The sequence below is a fragment of the Oratosquilla oratoria genome, chromosome 36, assembly GCF_046742065.1.
Source record: "Oratosquilla oratoria isolate Oo_2021 chromosome 36, ASM4674206v1, whole genome shotgun sequence".
Lineage (NCBI taxonomy): Eukaryota > Metazoa > Arthropoda > Malacostraca > Stomatopoda > Squillidae > Oratosquilla > Oratosquilla oratoria.
Window position 1 is genome coordinate 16,735,157 of NC_134812.1, and position 19,979 is coordinate 16,755,135.

General features: G+C 37.5%; 1 protein-coding gene across 3 annotated transcripts in view; it reads left to right on the forward strand.

Moving 5' to 3' along the window:
* The first annotated feature begins 2,125 nt into the window (after window positions 1–2,125).
* The window catches only part of LOC143019019 (uncharacterized), a 36,423-nt gene continuing 18,569 nt past the window's right edge, over window positions 2,126–19,979 (forward strand). For 2 of the 3 annotated variants that reach the window (XM_076174719.1, XM_076174721.1), the window contains exons 1-3: window positions 2,126–2,249; window positions 2,339–2,460; window positions 8,610–8,718. In XM_076174719.1, the coding sequence (XP_076030834.1) occupies window positions 2,350–2,460; window positions 8,610–8,718 (220 nt within the window). In that variant the 5' untranslated portion in view covers window positions 2,126–2,249; window positions 2,339–2,349. Of the gene's footprint in view, window positions 2,250–2,325; window positions 2,461–8,609; window positions 8,719–19,979 lie in introns of all 3 variants that reach the window. The other variant, XM_076174720.1, reaches the window with a different exon arrangement.

Sequence of the window (19,979 nt, forward strand, 5' to 3'; positions counted from 1 at the left end):
ATTTATTCTATATGATATATCTTTTATTAAAATACCAAATAGTATGAGTCAATTTTTGTTCTAGTGTCTTATGAACAAATTTTTTTTTTATAAATTTTGCTGGATAATGGAAGGAATCAAGCTTTATTTTCTATAACATACCTAGATACAATACATGAGTCAATTTTAGTAAGTGTCTTATGAAATGTCTTGATAAATTTTGCTGGATAATAGAAGGAATCAAACTTTTATTTTCTATTATATATTTTAGTTAAAATACCAAATAGTATGGGTCAATTTTTGTTCCATTGTCTTTTGAGATAAGATGTCTTTGATAAATTTTGCTGGATAATGGAAGGAATCAAACTTTATTTATACAGATTTTTTTATGTTAGTATATGTATGATTAACCTAGTTTTGATGTGGATGAAGATGGTAAGAGGTTTCATATTGATGGAGAAATTGCCTAATTCCTGGAATAAAAAAACTTTAGTTTTGTACTTATTTCTGTATTTCCTCCTGCCTATGACTTAATCATTTTCAAAAAAATGTGTCTGGACACATGTCTAGACTTTATCCCTTATCTTTAATTACTGGTATGTAGTTACTTATTTCCAATTTATTGGTTTTACATTGATAAAGATTCTTGGTTTTCATAGAGATGAAGTAGAAGAATATTTTTCCATTTTCAAGTAACTACTCCACTCTCTCTCTCTCTCTCTCTCTCTCTATATATATATATATATATATATATATATATATATGTGTATATATATATATATATATATATATGTATATATATTTTTTTATTGCCAAAATACTTGCCAAATTGGGCATTAGTGTTGCCAAAAGAGCCAAAATTCACACAAATTAATGCCACAAAATGTTGGAACCACCTGGCAACCCTGATAGTTAGTCATTGTGATGCGAGGTTCCATCACAACAGGTAGGTTCAAGTGGTTTAGTGAAATATGATTGGAATTAATGGAACTTATTGTGATGGTAGTTAGTAATTTATTACATTTTATTATGTAGTGTGATTCTGATGCGAGATTCCATCACAACAGGGACATAATGGGGTAGGGAAATTACATAAAAAAAAAACACGGATAGAGAGGTTCATGGTGATCGGAAGAATACTTTGTACTCGGTTATAGGAACTAATAAGAAATCGTTTGTGAGGTTAGGGCCGAGAGCGTTCTCTCCCATCGATAAAGAAAGATTGTGTGATTAGATTAGTATACGGGTTAGGTTAGCTTAGGGGTTAGAGACGTAATACCCACATATTCTATTCGCGCCAATAAGGGCGTTGCATTGCCCCTTTCCGATACCACTGTCATAAATTATTCATATATATCCAGGGTACTTTTTTTATTACTAACTTTTAAGCAGTTCAAATCAGTGTGGAATTGGATAGGAAACTCAAGGAAAAAAGAGACAAATGATCTTACACGGAGTGGAAATGTTACATGTCCCCCACGCCCGTATTTGCTATGAATATAATTACGTATTATTCGTATCATGTTTATTTTACATTGAACACAAATTAAGGAAGCAAATGTCTATTATAATTGTGGATAAGAATCAAAATAATATCGTCTCATAGATCAGTAAAACAACTTGTAAAATATAACGTAACACAAAAACGGCCTAAAAGGGGGGTATTGGAATGAAAAATCGTGTGTTGATCACGAGCTACCACGTGTTCTAAAATATATATTTGGCTTAGTGATTGGGATTGTGACACCAAAACACAATAACCATCTTGTGATTACTAATCAAAACAATCTGAATTAAAGGAGGATTTCCCAGTCAACACTATGTAGATATATATTTGAATAATTGTCATCCCATCCGTGGTGCTCAGGAATAGACACAATTTCATGAAGGCGCGTTATATATCTCGCCCATGCATTAACTAAAATAATCAATCGTACTTGCCAAGTGTGGCACTACACTGGTAAACCTTGTATGAAAAAATATGTATTTAACTAATAACAAAGAAAACGGGTATGCTTTAGACTCGTTTTGAATCTGCTCGCAAAAATTTAAATAGGATTGTAGTTTATTTACACATTATCTTATTACTTGCCATGTGTATATATTATTGAAGAATTCTGGTTGATAAGAGGAAATAAAAAAATATTATTCATTCGGTAAGAATAATATGAAGTAATTGTGGTTGAAAAAAGAAAATATTCACCATTTTCAGTCTCAATCAGTTGTCCAAGAAGCATTGAGCAGAATATCAGTAGCTTAAACGTTCTAAGGTTGGTTGTTTAATCAAATTGTTTGCTTTTGTATTCATCATTTATGAAAGTGTGACTTATTTATACTAATAATTAGTGCCACATTACAGAATACGAAAACATGAACGTGAATCGTGGAGAAAGAAAACCCGTTGCAAGAGGAAATGACGGCTTGCGAATGGACGGCATTACGCAATACATGGACCAGATTGGGGAAGCAGCTGGGAAAGGGGTAAGTTAGATTTGTCAAATTATGTTATTAGATCATTAGGTAGTACCGATGTTTTATTTGTCATGGCTGCTTTGCTAATGTTTGTTACCGCGATTTGTTTCAGGATCAAGATAGAGCATTTCGAAAGAACATTGTCACTTGTGGTATAAATTGTATTGTTTCAATACTATAATTCACAGTTCACATGGTGAACGAATTGGAAAAGCAACCTGTTTAAATTAACAAGCTTATCCATTATAATCTGTGGAATTATATTATGCATTCCACAATTGAGTTGAGTGGTTTGAGGGATTAGATTAATTCCGTAATATTTGATGTATTGCGTTAAAGGGTCGGGAAGTACGCAACAGATTATATATTTAGTATATAATGCAATAATATTCAATATTAACGTGCAGTTTTAATTGATGCAGGAGTTCTAAGTATTATCTCTTAGTTATGCAACAGGGCCGTAGACAAACTGATACGGCAGGTTGTGACGTAATGTCGACAGAAGTCAACGACAACGGTCACTGATATTTGTTCCCTATAATTTCAATTGTATTTCGGTGTTTACATAGGTTTTAGGCATATTATGAATTGTAAATGAAAATAAGTATTTGTTATTAGATATTGTAAAAAACATTTGCACTTCTGAAAATAATGTTGGGTGGCAACAAAACCAGTAGCACATGTCAAATCGAAGAATATTTTGCGAGCAGTAAGTTTATGTCGACAATGAACCAGTCAGCCATCCTTATGATTGACAAATGTTGTCTAGAAGAGACTACTTTGCACAGTGTAATTTGGTTACTATGAAACCATAAATACACAAAGTACAGTCCACAGGAATCGTAAACGATTGCTGCGCTCTGACAATCTCCAGTGTTGATTGAGGGTGGTGGCGCGTTTGGGTTGAATTTAAATTCCGCAGCGTTCCGATTTTTGTCGAGGCGGTACTTGAATGAATTGTTTGTTCCAGTTTCAATTATTTCGTGGGTAGGCCGTTCCAAGTACTGACTGATCGAAAGTAGGACTATCTATGTACCAAGAGCTTTTTTTTCCCTTCACAAGGAAGGTAGCCAAGTCAAAGTCACGAGCCTACTCTCGCCCATCACACTCCCCTCCATCACCCTTTCCCTCTCCCCTCTCATTTTAGCTCTTCATGGATGACAGGTCATCCCTGTATCCCGACCACTGTCCTGGTTCAGAAGGAATGTAGCAAGACACCGTACATCCACAATAAGGCTACTTCACTTGATCGGCAACCCCCCTCCGTCGCCCTCATATTAAAAAAAGAGAAGTCAGGGAGAAATACTTTCGGGCCGCGTCAAAATGTCAATCGCACATAAGGACTCCCCATCCCCTGCCCTACCTTTCTTTGCATAATAGTATTATCTATGCACAATAGCTTTCCACTCATCCCCATCCCCGGTCTTCTCCTATCCTTCCACATCAGACATTCCTATCTTTTTCAGTGCCCCCTTCATCCTATCTATCCATCTCATCCTCGGTCCTCCCTTCAAGGTCACTTCCCCACCTCCTCTACTAATCGTTCTTCACTCGTTCTTTCCATATGTCCAAACCTTACCAATACTCTCATCAGCCCAATCTGTGATCTCCTTTTCCACTTTTGCTCTCCTCACCTCCTCATTTCTTACTCGATCCAACCTAGTAACCCTTACCATACTTCTCAGGCATTTCATCTCAAACACATTTAATTTTTTCCTTTCCCTCTCTTAAATTCCACTCTGCCCTATACATTGGCACAATCATCCCTTCATACACTCTCCTCTTTGCATCCAATACCAGATACCTATTTCTCATAACACTTTTTACTCCTCCAAGGCATTTATCTGCTTCCCTCAATGAACAATTTGCTTCTACCTCCTCTCCTCTTTCCTGCCACATCCGACCCCAAATACCTAAAGCTATCCACTTCCTTCAGCTTCTCTCCTTTTAGACTTGCTTCCAACTCTACCACTCTATTCTCTTCTATATCTCATCACCTTACTTTTACCCATATTTACCTTCATCTTTCTCCATTTGCATACCTTCCTAAACTCCATATCTTCCCTTTGACCCTGCCACAAGTGCAGTGTAGTGAGCAGCTGGCTCACCTCCTACTTCTCTCCCTTTTCTTTAACCATCTCCAGTCCCCAGGCCATTACCCTCACCTTTACCTCCTGCAACACCCCCATCCATGTACACATTGAACAGCCATGGCAACATGACACATCCCTGATGCATGCAGTCCTACCTTTACATAAAACCACTCTCTTTCCATTTCCTACTCTGATGCAACCTGTATTATTCTTATGAAAATTCATTAATGCCCTTAACAGCTTTCCCCCAATACCATAATCTGCAAAACCTCCCACAGTGCAATCCTGTCTACTCTGTAAAAAGCATTTTCCAAATCCATAAAGGCCCAAAAATCTGATCCATGCAACCCCTGCCTTTTGTGAACCCACATTGTTCCTCTCCTAATCTTCTGGTTTAAAACTGTTTCATAACCCTTCCCACCTACACTTCAACAAAGTGATCCCTCTGAAAATACTACATTCACATTAGTCCCCTTTTACCTTAAGCTGAACTATACACTCCTGCATTCCTCTATCACACTACCCTCCCTTAGACACTTATTAAACAACCTCATTAGGCAATCCACTATCACTGTACCTCCCTTCTTCACTCTGAATAACACCTATCTAACCCAGGTGCCTTGCATGTTTTAATAATTTTCAGAGTTACTTGCACCTCATCTTTTCTTATTTCTCTATTTTCCTTTCCCATTACTGTCATTTTCCTAGCACCTCGCACTGCTATCACCAATCCCTTCCTATCCTCCACATTCAACAGCTCTCTAAAATACTCCACCCATCTTCCCCCTTACCACCACATCTGTGCTTTTTACGTATAAACACGGTAAAGGAAACATGGACTGGAGGTGAAGCTTTATTCCTGACGTTTCGTCTGACGAAACGTAAGGAATAAAAGCTTCACCTCCAGTCCATGTTTCCTTTACCGTGTTTATACAGCTTGTTCACATGGATTTTCATGTGCTTTTTACCTTTTCTTCTCTACTTGACTCGCCTCCCTTTCCTCTCTTAATTTCCTTCTAAAATATCTTTATATTGCTTTCATAATTTTCTGTCATACTCCTCCCCCATTTTACATCTGTCTTGCCTCCTTTACCTTTTGTTTCTCAAATTTCTTGGGTTTCAGAAATCAAGGATGAGATGGATGGATGGGGTAAAAGGGGCATTGGGAAAGAGGGGAATGTCTGTTGAGGAAGCAAGGGAGAAGACAGAAGATAGGAGTGAATGGAGAATGGTTGTGTATGGATAATGCTGTGATGTGTGGAAGGGAGTGGGTGGGGAATGGGTAATGTGGGAATATGTGTGATTATTTTGACACAGCCCAAAGGGATTTCTCCCCATCTTCTCTTTTTCTGCATGAGGAGACAGAGAGGGGAGTCATCCATTGAATAAAGGAGGCTTGCTGTGGATATGCTGTGTTTTGCTGCATTGCTTCTGACCTACAGCAGTGGGCGAGACGCAGGGATGATCCATCATTCAGGAAGAGCCAAGAAAAGATGGAGGGAGGGGTGGTGAATGGGAGTGGAGTATGTGGGGATGAAATGGGTGGGAGTGGATAATGCCTTTGACATTGGCTACCTCCCTTGTAAAGGGGAAAAAGCCCTTGGTGTAGGTATGTATCTTTTGTTCTGCTTTTCTTTTTTATTTATACATGCATACATATAACAATAGCTTTTTCTCCTTTACAAGGGAGGTAGCCTAAGTCAAAGGCATAAATCCACTTCCACTGGGTGACCAGACAACCTGGGCACACTCCAAGTGCCTTTTGACAAAGGTTACATAAAACAATTTAAACATGTGACTAGTACAAAAACACATGACATGCAAGTCCCATCATCAAGTTTGCAGGCTTGATCTACCCAAGTATGTAATGTTCAAATATCTGTTCAGAATCCACTGTAATGCCAAGATCTTCTTCTGTTTCCACATGGTCCAGTGCATAATCCTTTACATAGTAGTGATAAGCATGTACATTATTTTGAGAGGATCTTGCCAACAGGATTTTGAATTTAGGTCGGTTGAACCTTATTAATTATAGTCATGTGTAAGTCACTTGCAAATTGTTTTGGTCACTAGAGCTCCTCAGCATCACATCACAAGCATATGCTTGAAGGTGAAGTAGGCCTAATGATTTCAGGCAGATTGTTCACATTTATGATAGAATAGGTCCCAAGACATTACCTTGAGGAATCCCACTTAAGACAGGGGTTGTAAATGATAACTCTCCATTAACAAACACCAAGTGGTGTCTTCGTGTCTAAAAGGTCATGATCTGTGATAGTATCTTACCCTGAATTCCATAGTTTTCAAGTTTGCAAAGGAGACAGCGATGGGAGACTGTCAAGTGCTTTAGCATAATCCAGGTATATAGGTATATAACATCCAGAACTCCCCCAGCCACCACCTCAAAGCAGTGGTCCAAGTAATATAGTAGCTGTAATACTGTTGAGTAAGAAGCTTATTGATATAGAAGTGGGTGATGATTTTTTCCTTAAGATTCCAGTATTTTACAGAAAATTGCAGTGAGACTAATGAGACAATTTTTTTATACCAATTGTTTGGGTCCTTTCTTATATATTGGTGCTATTATGGTTTCCTTCCAATCAAGGGATAGATCACCTAGCTCATTGCTTTTATTGTACAAAATTGTCACAGACTTGGCCTACTGCAGTGCATGTTCTTTAATAATTCTAGAATGGATCTCATTAGGGCTACAGCATTTATCTATCAAAAGAGATGTCAACTTCTTGAGAACATTGATATTGAAAAGGAAGTAATAGGTTAGCAACTGCATACTGGTAGTGACTGAGGAATTGGACCAATGGTTCCTTGTTAAAAATTGAACAGATCTGTTGCTGCAGTATTTCTGCCTTCCCTTGGTCATTATGAGAGGCTGCTGGAATCAGAGGGATTTGATAACAATGGTGATATTCCATGTCTGGAGCAAATTGAACAGTGAAACAGTTAATGCCTGAACTATACATGAATTCAAAAGCAAACTGGATGTGGAGAAATTTAAAAATGGGTCAAAACAAGCATAGCTCTAGTCCCGTAAAATACAACTAGGTAAATACATTAGTTTTTAATCTATTTTATGGTAAACCTCTAGATAACCTTGGTTTGAGTCCCTCTTATGCAAAATGTCTTTCATAATTTTTTTTTGCCTTGACAAATTTGTTGATGCAGGTTCCTTAACTTTTTATTCAAGTCCAAAGTAATCCACATTCATCTTATATTGGTATGTTATCCATTTACTGTAAGATTTCTCTTCTTTCCAAGGAGGTGTTTTGTCTCTGCTGATGAGATAATAATGATTCCATTTTATAATATGGCCAATTGTCTATGAGAGTATGAATTTATTTCTTAACCCCAGAAGTACTTTTTATCTGCTGCCAAGTGTTTTCAGTGTCAATAGAGCTGCACTTGTATAAGGTTTCAGGCCTGGTAAGAGCCTGCATTTCTGAAAGTTTTATAAAAGTGTGTCAATGAAAAAAAATTGATTGTTTTAAATAGAAATAATTTTGATGCATTGAATTTATTTTGCAAGTTCTTAAAAGTCTAATGTGACACTTGAATTGTACTCAGTCTTTTCATGCCATATTGAAAAATTAACTTTTGTTGTCTTTGTAGACTCCTTTACATATTATATTCTAGTTAACCACAGATTGCAAGTTCATGGGCATGTCAGCATAGTGGATTGAAGCAGATCTTGATTCCTTTGGTATAGTAACATGATTTACATACTTCATTTTGACAAAAAACAGACTTTTTTTTTTGAGGGTGGGGGGTTGCCACTGTAGCAGAATTAAATCCAAAGTTCAGGAGTGTTTTACAGCTTGAAACTTTATAGATGTGTGTAGAAAAATTAATGACACGAGATGCTTAGGTTAGTCTTATTTGTTCAGACAGCCAATGCAAGGGGGCAGCAGCTGTTGGGGGTAGGATCCAATCTGGGACCATTGATGACAGCAAAATTAATTTGCATGTGTGTGTGTGTATGTAAGGACTGTTTTAGTTTTATTTGGTTAAATTATTTATTTACCTACTTTCATTTTATTCTATGGATAGACCAGAATTTTGGAAGAACTACAGCAGAAACGAAACAAACTCCGGAAAGTTCTTGAAGTTGCCGTTGGAGACACCAAAATGCTGAGAGAGCTTCAACACCGCTACAAGGGTGAGTATTTAATAAACTTTTTATACTTGTCGTATTATCTTTGCAGAGACGGACAATTTCTTTCATTCTTTTTCACCTATGTATAGATTACAGAAAAGTTGGGAATGGACATAGGATATATGGAACAGTAATACTGCCTCAAGGTCCTCATTCTTTATGATTGATGCCCTGAGCTGTCTATCATTATTGTTGATGTATTTATTTTTTATCTACATCTTTTTTTAATCTATTTATTTCATTTTTATTTTATCCATTTATTTATTTATTATTATTTTTTTTTTAGACAGTGGGCATAATTAACAATTTCACAAACATTTTGTGGATTCCCCCATTATTCCAGAATGTTAACAATATGTGATATTCCAGATTAGAAAAAAATTACTTTGTATTACTTATTTTTCTAGAATAAAATGAAGATGCAGCAAAAAGCAATGTCGAGTTCCATTGATTAGTAAGTAATGCAAGACAATAATCAGCAGTTTCCCACTAATGGTAGTTGCTGAATGTCACCTACATTTAACTCACCTATGTCTTGAAAAGATGAAAGACAATGCCTATAATTTCATCTTCACTAGGGATTCATAATCATATAACATACCTTGTTTTTGGGACAGCAGTTTTACTGTGTATATATGTATGTAAATGTGTGTGCGTGTTTATGTGATTCACCATGGTTTTAGGTCGTGTTGGACTCGTGATTGACAGCTATTACCCTCCCAGATGAGAGCTCAGAACTGATATATGACTGATCTATGGGTAATGCTGTGACCTTACATGCACACACACACACTCAACTCCCTACCCATGAGAGTTGGAGTAACAACTCACAGCACAGCAATACTGAAATTATTTCAGCCCTGTGTGGGATTCAAGCTTGGACTGCTGAGTTAGCAATTGTGAGCACTACCACTGCACCATCAAGCCCTGTATTTACCTAGTTGTATTTACCTAGTTGTATTTTACGGGAAGGGGAGCTATGCTCGTGAGGTCCCGTCTTCATATCTCATTTTATCTAAACTATTTTTAAATTCATGTATTGTTTTTGCACACACCACTTTCTCATCTAACTTGTTCCAACTGTCTATTGCTCTGTGAGGAAAGCTGTTCTTTTTCAAATCTCTTCTATAGTTGTCTTTTTTTTATTTTCTTTCCGTGTCCTCTTGTATTTCTGTCATCCCATTTTATCAGATTCTCTCTATCAGTAATTTCTATGCCTTTCATGATTCTGTAAATAGCTATCAAATCTCCTCTCTCTCTTCTTTGCTCTAGTGTCTGTAGTTTAAGTTTTTGTAGTCTCTCTTCATATGATAGTTTTGAGAGTGTTGGTGCCAGTTTAGTAATTGCTCTTTGTATTCTTTCAAGTTTTTTTATACATTTTTTTGTACTTGGTGACCATATCGTTGCTGCATATTCCAATCTTGGTCTTATCAGGGTGATTAGGATTTTCCTCACCATTTCTTCATCCAGGTATGTAAATGCCACTTTGATTGTTCTTATTAAATTATAAGTTTCTCCAAAAATCTTATTTATATGTTTCTCAGGTGACATATTATTCATAACAATGACTCCCAGGTCCCTCTCATTTTCTACTCTTTTTATTCCTTCTTCTCCCAAATTATATGATCCTGTTATTCTGTTTTTGCTTTTTTCCAAATTCCATTATACTACACTTTTTTGTATTGAACTCCATCTCCCACTTCCTACTCCATTCTTGTACTTTATTTAGATCTCTCTGTAGTGATTCACAATCCTCTTCAGTTTTCACTCTTTTCAGTAATTTTTGCATCATCTGCAAAGAAGCTCATATAGCTTTCAATTCCTTCATCCATATCATTAATATATATAGCAAACATTATTGGGGCCAGAACTGTTCCCTGCGGGACACCGCTTATTACTTCATTCCATTTTGAGTGCTGATCTCTTATCACTACTCTCATTTTTCTTTCTTGCAAAAAGTCTTCCATCCAATTTAGCAATTTACCTTGTATTCCTCCTTCATATTCTAATTTCTTAAGCAACTTCTTATGTGGTACTTTGTCAAAAGCTTTTTTTAGGTCTAGAAATGCACAATCAGCCCATCCATCTCTTTCTTGTATTATATCTATTAGTCTTGAATAGAAACATATTAAATTGGTGACGCATGATCGTCCTTGTCTGAATCCAAATTGCCTTGGATTTAGTACGTTGTTTTTTTCCAAGTATTTTACCCATCTACTTTTGATAATTCTTTCACATATTTTTGCTATTGTACTTGTTAGAGAGACTGGTCTATAGTTGGTAGGTTCTTCTTTATTTCCTCCTTTATATATAGGTACTATATTTGCTTTTTTGTCCAATCTTCTGGAACTTTTCCTTCTTTTAAGGAACTGCTTATTATGCTATGTATTTTGTCTGCCAGTTCATTCCTACATTCTTTCAGAATCCAGTTTGCTATTTCATCTGGCCCATGCGATTTTCTGACATCAAAATTACCCAAGTGTGTCAATATTTCATTCTTCGTTACTTCTATTTCTTCCATAGGGGGGACTTTTTCCTTCCACTCAATCTCTTCAGGTTGTATATTTTCCCTTGTAAACACTGATTTAAAATGTTTGTTCATAATTTCTGCCATTTCCATTTCCTCAGTGTATTCAACTCCTCCTTGTCTTAATTTCTCCAAGTCTTGTTTGTTTTTCAGTTTATTGTTTACAAATCTGTAGAATAGTTTTGGTTGATCTTTACACTTTTCTATAACATCTTTTTCATATTTTCTTTTTTCCTCTCTGCACTTTTGTACATATTCATTTCTATAACCAGTATATATTTTCCATTTTTCAGGTCTTCTGTCTTTTTTCCATCCGGTCCAGGCTTTGTCTCTTTTGTCTTTTAACTCCCTACAACTTTTGTTGTACCAGCATTTTACATATTCTTTTTCTTGTTTTTGTCTTGGGACATACTTTTCCACTCCTTCTTTGTAAATTTTTGTCAAAATATTCCATTTCTCTTCCACTGATGTTTCTTCTTTGTATATTTCTTCCCAGTTTTCTTGTTGGAAGAATTCTCTTATTTTATCAAAGTTTGTTTTTTCATACATCATTCTTCCTTTTCTATATTGTTCATTTCTTTTCATATATTTTTCTTCATTAAGTTCCAGTTCAATCAATATGTGGTCACTTTTACCTATTGGTGTTTTATATTCAATCTTGTCCACTATTCTAGGTTCAGATGTAATTATTAAGTCTAGCCTCGATGGTTCTTCTTCATTTCTATACCTAGTGTTCTCTTGTATCCATTGTGTCATTGAATGGTCAGTAATCATCTCAAGTAGAGCATTTCCCCATGAGTCATCACCACTCTTTACTGTCATTTCTTCCCAGCAGATTTCTTTGCAATTAAAGTCGCCCATCATAACTATTCTTCCTCCGTCTTCCATTATTTTAGTTAATGCTATCTTTGTGTCCTCTAACATACTTTTATGTTCACTCTCCTCCCATGAGGCTGTTTTCGGAGGCACATAATTGATCACAAATTTTCTGCTCTTCTTATCTCGGTCTTCCACTTCTATCATAATCATCTCTACTGTATTCTTTCCATATATGACACCTTTCACGTTTATATCCTTCTTTGTCAGGAACATAACTCCAACCCCTTGTTTTTTCTCTCTGTTTCTAATCCAATAATTGTATGTATCATGTCCTACACTGTTGGGTGGTAGTGGGCCTTTTAATTTTGTTTCTACAATTCCCATTATGTCCGGTTCTTTTTCTTTCAAATAATCATTCAGTTCATTCAATCCTGTTATCAATCCATCTATATTTGTGTAAGACACTCTTAGTTTTCTGCCACTTCCATTGTGTTCTCTGTTTCCCTTATGTTTTTCTTTAGTATGTCGAACTGCTTTATTTTCATGTTCACTACTCTCCAATAGAATCTCTCTTTCTCTGACTCCGTTCTTTCCTCGTTTTTTGCCTTAGCTTCAATTCTTTTCTGCTTTTCTGCCTCTCTTTCCTCCTTATTCATTTCTCTTTTTATCCATACCTTTTTATATTGATCATTTGTTGCTAGTTTCCCTGTCTTGGATAGAATTTTCTCTGCCGTTGTTTGTGACCTGAATTTAATCTTAATTGGTCTGGTCTTATCTGTACTATATTTTCCGAGTCTGAATTTTTCCTCAATTTCCTTTATAATTTCTGGTTCATCTTCCTGGACTAATTTTAATAAACTGCTTACCCTTTCATTTTCCTCCTTGATTCTTGCGGTTCTATCTGGGTTATGTTTCTCTTCCATTCCTAATATAATTATACATTTCTTTTTGTCAGCTAATTCTCTTACTATATTCTCCTTCTGTCTCATCACTTTAATAACTGAGTCTTCATTATGTTCTTTCAATTGCTGTTTGACTATGTCAGTGAATGAAACCTTATTCCCTTCTTGAGTTATTCTCCAATTTTTAGCTTCTGTAGCTATTTTCTCACTGTTTTCATTACTATTCTTCTTCAATTTCTCATTCTCCTCCTTTACATTTCCTAACTGTCTTTTTAGGTCCTCTACTTCTTCAGTTAAGTTTCTGTTAGCCTTCTCTAGTTGTTCCAATCTTTCAATTCTCTGGAAGATGGAATCTACCTTACCTAACTTACGTTCCAAGTCCTCGATCACCTTATCAACTCTCTCCTCTAGTCTTATCAGTCGGGGGGGGTTGTGTCCCCCCCACCCTCTTTAAATCCCTGGAACATATTCTCGTCACTTTCTACTGTATTTCTCCTCTCTATACTTCTAATCTTTACATTTTTATTTGCCATTTCGTCATCCGGTGGTCGTTTCATGTTGACCTTACGCCCGTCTGCCTGGGCCAAGTCCTCCACATCCTCATTTCCTTCCATTTCCCCAGCAATCCCTCCCCTTCTCCTCTTTTCCTACTTACCTACTGCCTCACGAGCAATTTCCCCCCCCCCTGCAAATACAAAAAGGCACTTCTCTTTGCGTTGATATCCACAATCTGCACTTTTCTTCAGAGCGTTCGTCAAGCCGTCCGTTCGTTGAAAGTGTGTGTGTGTGTGTGTGTATATATATATATATATATATATATATATATATATATATATATATATATATATATATATATACACACACACACACACACACAATACATGAATTTAAAAATTGTTTAGATAAAATGAGAAATGAAGACGGGACCCCACGAGCATAGCTCCCCTTCCCGTAATATACAACTAGGTAAATACAACTAGGTAAATACACACTCGTGGGTAGGGAGTTAGGTGTGTGTAAGGTCATAGCATTACCCTTAGGTTGGTCATATATGAGCTCTGACTTCTCATCAGGGAGGGTAATAGCTGTTGATCACAAGTCCAACCTGTGATCCAAGACCATGGTGAATCACACACATTCAGATAGATTGCATTGACAGAAGAGATCTGATTAAAGATTGGAGGGTTTTAAAAGGTTGTGGGAGCAAATTAAGAAAGACCACATGTCTAAAGGATGTAAAGAAATACAGTTTTCCATATAGATGCATTAATACATTGAATAGCTTAGGAATTGATATTGCCCAAATTCCAAAAATTTACAAGTTCAAATTTAAAAATGATTGGATATCAAGGATATAGATTAAGTTGGAAATGTGCATGAATTTGAGGCTAGGTATGATTAAAAAAAAAGAAAAGAAATAGAGAATAGGAGACAGGATCCAATAAGCGTTACGCCTTTCCTGTATGCTGCATTTAGGTAGATACATGCACACACACACACACACATTTGATAACTATTTACAGAATCATGAAAGGCATAGAAATTATTGATAGAGAGGATCTAATAAAATGGGATGAAAGAAATACAAGAGGACACGGAAAGAAAATCAAGAAAGACAGCTATAGAAGAGATCTGAAAAAGAATAGCTTTCCTCACAGATTAATAGACATTTGGAACAAATTAGATGAGAAAGTAGTGTGTGCAAAAACGATACACAAATTTAAAAACAGTCTAGATAAAATGAGATATGAATATGGGACACCACGAGCATAGCTCCCCTTCCCGTAAAATACAACTAAGTAAATACACACATACACACTTGTGGCACAGTTGGGAGAGTTCCCGGCTGCCACTACAGCGGTCTGGGTTTGAATCCCACCCAGGGCTGAAATACAGACGCTCCTCTACTTACGTTAATTAATCTTACGTTTTTTTCAATTTTACATTTGAACTGACTGTAAAAAAAAAAGAAATGTAAAAAAAGAAAAAAAAAATTGGGTGAATCTTTTTAGTTTACCGCGCTCTCCGTAGTTCAAACAATACTTGCGCATGATGCTGCGTCCATTGTTTACATTACACAAACGACAAACTGAACATGCCTTGCCTCCTCGTCCCCTCCTCCTCCTCCACCATCTCAATTTATGTCGCTTGAATTTAATTTATTTTAAATTAATGCTATTATTTTACAATGTTATGTGTATACAGACGCTCCTCTACTTACGTTCATTCGTTTTACGTTTGAACCGACAGTAAAAAAAATTGTAAAAAAATAAAAAATAAAAAAATTGAGTGAATTTTTTAGTTTAGCGCGCTCTCCGTAGTTCAAACGATACTTACGCATGACGCTGCGTCCATTGTTTACATGGCACAAACGACAGACTGAACGCGCCTTGCCTCCTCCTCCTCCTCCCCCATCTCAATTTATGTTGATTGAATTTAATTTATTTTAAATTAATGTTATTTTACAATGTTATGTGTATAATTAATGATTTAGGGGTGTTTTATAAGATACGGTAATAGAATTTACGGATGTATAGTACAGTAACAACTTACGTTCATTTTCAACTTACGTTCGGCCATTCGGAACGTAACTAAAACGTAAGTTGAGGAGCGTCTGTAATTAATGATTTAGGGGTGTTTTATAAGATACGGTAATAGCATTTACGGATGTATAGTACAGTAACAACTTACGTTCATTTTCAACTTACGTTCGGCCATTCGGAACATAACTAAAACGTAAATTGAGGAGCGTCTGTAATATCAGTATTACTGCGCTGCGGGTTGTTACTCTAACTCCCGTGGGCAGGGAGTTGGGGGTGTGTGTATGTGTAAGGTCACAGCATTACCCATAAATCGGTCATATATGAGCTCTGAGCTCTCTTCTGGGAGGGAAATAGCTGTTGATCATAAGTCCAACACATGATCCAAGACCATGGTGACACACATACATATAAGCTCTGAGCTCTCTTCAGGGAAGGAAATAGCTGTTGATCACGAGTCCAACACATGATCCAAGACCATGGTGACACACATACATATAAGCTCTGAGCTCTCTTCGGGGAAGGAAATAGCTGTTGATCACGAGTCCAACACATGATCCAAGACCATGGTGAATCACACACAATTGAATTCGAGGATGACAAAAAGATTAGAGAATAGGAAACAGGATCCAACAATTGTTGCTCATTTCCTGTATACTACAATTAGGTAAATACATGCACGCACATAATTGGAAATAAAAAATATAGATTAAGTTGGAACTGTGCATGAATTTGAGTCTAGGTATGTTAAAAAATTAGAGAATAGATGGGACCCCACGAATGTTGCTCTTTTCCTGTACTGTATACTACAATTAGGTAAATACACACACACGTGATGTAATTATAAGAGCAGTTCTCTTGTATGAATGTGAAACCTGGAGTCTGCCAAAGAAAATGGAGAAAAGTGCATTTGTGAGAATAGTGTACTGAGGAAAATAAAGGCTTAGTATTTGATGAAACAAAAAAGGAATGGAAAAGATGTCACAATAATAGCTCAGAGAAATATCAGGCCCAATAAATATTGTATGGCTTTCCCCCCTTACAGGGAAGTAGCCAAAGTCAAAGGCATTTCATCCACACATACTCCACTCCCATTCACCACCCCTCCTTCCCTCTTTTCTTGGCTCCTCCTGGGTGACAGGTCATCCCTGAAACTCACCCACTGCCCAGGGTCAGAAGCACATCACATCCAAAGCAAGGCAGCTTAATTTAATTGGGGACTCCCCCTCCCCATCCCCTCATGCAGAAAAAGAGAAGACAGGGAGAAATCCCTTTGGACTGCATCAAAATATCATTCACACATACTCCCTCACCCCCAATCCCCCACCCACTCCCTTCCATGCATCACAGCATTATCCATACACAACCATTCTCCACTTACTCCTATATTTTGTCTTCTTCCTTCCTCAACAGACATTCCCCTCTTTCTCAATGCCCTTTGCCCCATCCATCCATCTCATCCTGACTTGCCCCCCCCCCATGTTCACTCCCTCCCCCTCTGCCTTCCACACCTCTTCTACTAATTTTTCTTTACTCATTCTTTCCATGTGTCCAAACCATCCCAATACTCTTTCATCAACCCTATCTTCCAACTCCCTTTCCACCCCTTTTCTCTTCCTCACCTCGTTTCTCACACTAGCCAGCCTAGTAACCCCTACCATACTTCTCAGGCATATCATCTCAAACGCATTTAAACTCTTCCTCTCTCATGTTCCATGTTTCTGTCCCATACAGTGCTGTCAGCACAATTACCCCTTTATACAGTCTCCTCTTATCATCCATTCCCAATGTCTATTCCTCATTATATTTTTTAATCCAAGACATTGAGAATATCATAAAGTCAAGACACCTATAGTATACCAGCCACTTAGCCAGAATGAATTGGGAAAGACTACCCAAGAGAGTAATGATGGAATCTGTTGTTGAGGGAAGAAGATGCCCAGGAAGACTATGTAGAAAGTGGATTGATAGTGTGAACAAGGATCTGAGCCATTTTGGGGTAGGTGTCTGTAAATGGAGGACAGCAGCACAGGATGACAGAAACTGGAGGCAACTGGTCTGAGCAGTGAGGGGTCAGCAAGTGGCCTGAGTACTACCAGAGTCAGTGCTGCTCACAAACACCACCCCACAAGTGATGGAGGGGTTCAACAAATACCTTGACTAGAATGGTTATACTGTAGTAGCTATGGACATAAAGCTGCTGATAAAGTTCTCAGACATATACTATTAAAGAATACATACATATACCAAGGGCATTTTCCCCCCTTACAAGGAAGGTAGCCAAAGTCAAAAAGGCATAATTCCACTCCCACTAATTTCATCCCCACCTACTCCACTCCACATCCATTCACCACCTCTCCCTACCTCCCTCCCTCTCATCTTGCTCCTCCTGAATGATGAGTCATCCTTGCATCTTGTCCACTGCCCTGGGTTAGAAGCAATGCAGCAAGGCTGCTTCATTTAATTGGTGACCCCTCCCCACTGTCCACTCCTGCAGAAAAAGAGAAGATGGGGAGAAATTCCCTTCAGGCTGTGTCAAAATAATATTCACACATAACCACTCCCTAACCCTCCCATCCACTTCCATGCATCACATCATCATCCACACATGCAAAAATTATGAAAGAGTGAAAAATGAGGAGGATGGTAGAATATTGCAAAAAAAGATCTAGATACTATTTTTGTATGGAGTCAAGAATGGGGAATGAAGTTCAATACCACAAAATGCAAAGTACTGGAAATGAGCAATAGTGACAAAAGGCCATCCTTGAGCTATGTCTTGGGAAGTGAATACATTACAAAAGCAAAAGAAAAAAAGACTTGTGAGTGTTGATAAAAGACAACCTGTTACCTGACAGACATATCAGCAGGATTGTGGGAGAAATATATGGACTACTGCTGAAGATTAAAGTGGCATCACATTATATGGGTGAAGAGATAATGAAAAAACTCACTGAAACCCTGATACATCCAAGACTGGAATATGCATCAGTAGTATGGTCCCCACACAGAGTGAAGGATATTAGCAAGATTGAGAGAATACAAAGGGCAGCAACTAAACTGGTCCTCAGCCTGGCAGATAAACCATATGAGAAAAGACTAAAGGTTACTGGGTCTGCCAACCTTGAAAGATCGAAGAGAAAGAGGTGATGTAATTACAGTGTTCAGGTCACCTAAAGATAGATTGCACTGATAGACGAGATCTCATGATTAAAGATGGGAGGGCTATAAGAGGTCATGGAAGTAAATAAAAAAAAAAAAAAAAAAGTCAAAAGGATGTGAAGAAATACAGTTTTCCATATAGATGTATGTATGGAATAGCTTAGAAGGTGATATAGCCCAAGCTCAAACAGTACACGAGTTTAGATCTAAATATGATAATTGGAAATAAAAGATATTTAAGTTGGAACTATACATTAATTTGAGTGCAGGTATGTTAGAAAATTAGAGAATAGGAGACAAGAGCCAACAAGTGTTACTGCTTTTATGTAAACTACAATTAGGTAAGTGCAACCACTCTTCATTCACCCCATCTTCTGCTCTCTCCCCTCCTTCCTCAACAGACATCCCCCTCGTACTCAATGCTCCTTTCATCCAATCCATCCATTCCATCCTCGGTCATGCTCCCCCCCCCCCCCATGTTCACTCCATCCATCTCAGCCCTCCACACCTTTATTAATCCTTCTTCACTCATTCCCTCCATGTGTCCAAACCATCCCAACACTCCTTCATCAACCCCACCTCCCATCTTCTCCCCACCTCCTTCCCTTCCCCACTCTATCTAACCCTACAACCCCTACCATGCTCCTTAGACACCTCTTATTGTGGCGATGTGGTTAGAGTTCTCGCTTGCCACTACAACGGTCCAGGTTCAACTCCCACCCAGGGCTGAAATAATTTCAGTATCACTGCACTGTGGAGTGTTACTCCAACTTCTGTGGGCGGAGAGTTGGGAGTGTTTGTGCATGTAAGGTCAAAATATTACCCATAGGGTCATACAAGCTCTGAGCTCTCATCCAGGAGGTTGATAACTGTCAACCATGAGTCCAACACGTGATCCAAGACCATGGTGAATCACATCCAAACTCCTCTCCTCCTCTCATATGTTCCATATTTCTGCCCCACACAGTGCTGTTGGCACAACCCCTCATAAAAACAGACAAATATTTACATCAGTGACATCATATGGCTACATACTAAGAAACTTCTTAGCAGTTAAACAATAAAAGAGTAACCCAAAATAATACAATTTTTGAGACAAAAAGATGGAACAATGGAATCCACCCATGGAGCAGTTCTCTCAACTATGCTATTTAACCTTATCACATGTAATCTTCCAACACCAGATCCAGAGCATAACACCAAAATACTCACCTATGTACCTGACATTCAGTACCTGACATTCATATCACAGCATAGCAGCTAATTAAAAGTAACTAAGAATGGCTTAAATGAATCTCAATAATGGCTCAGAAA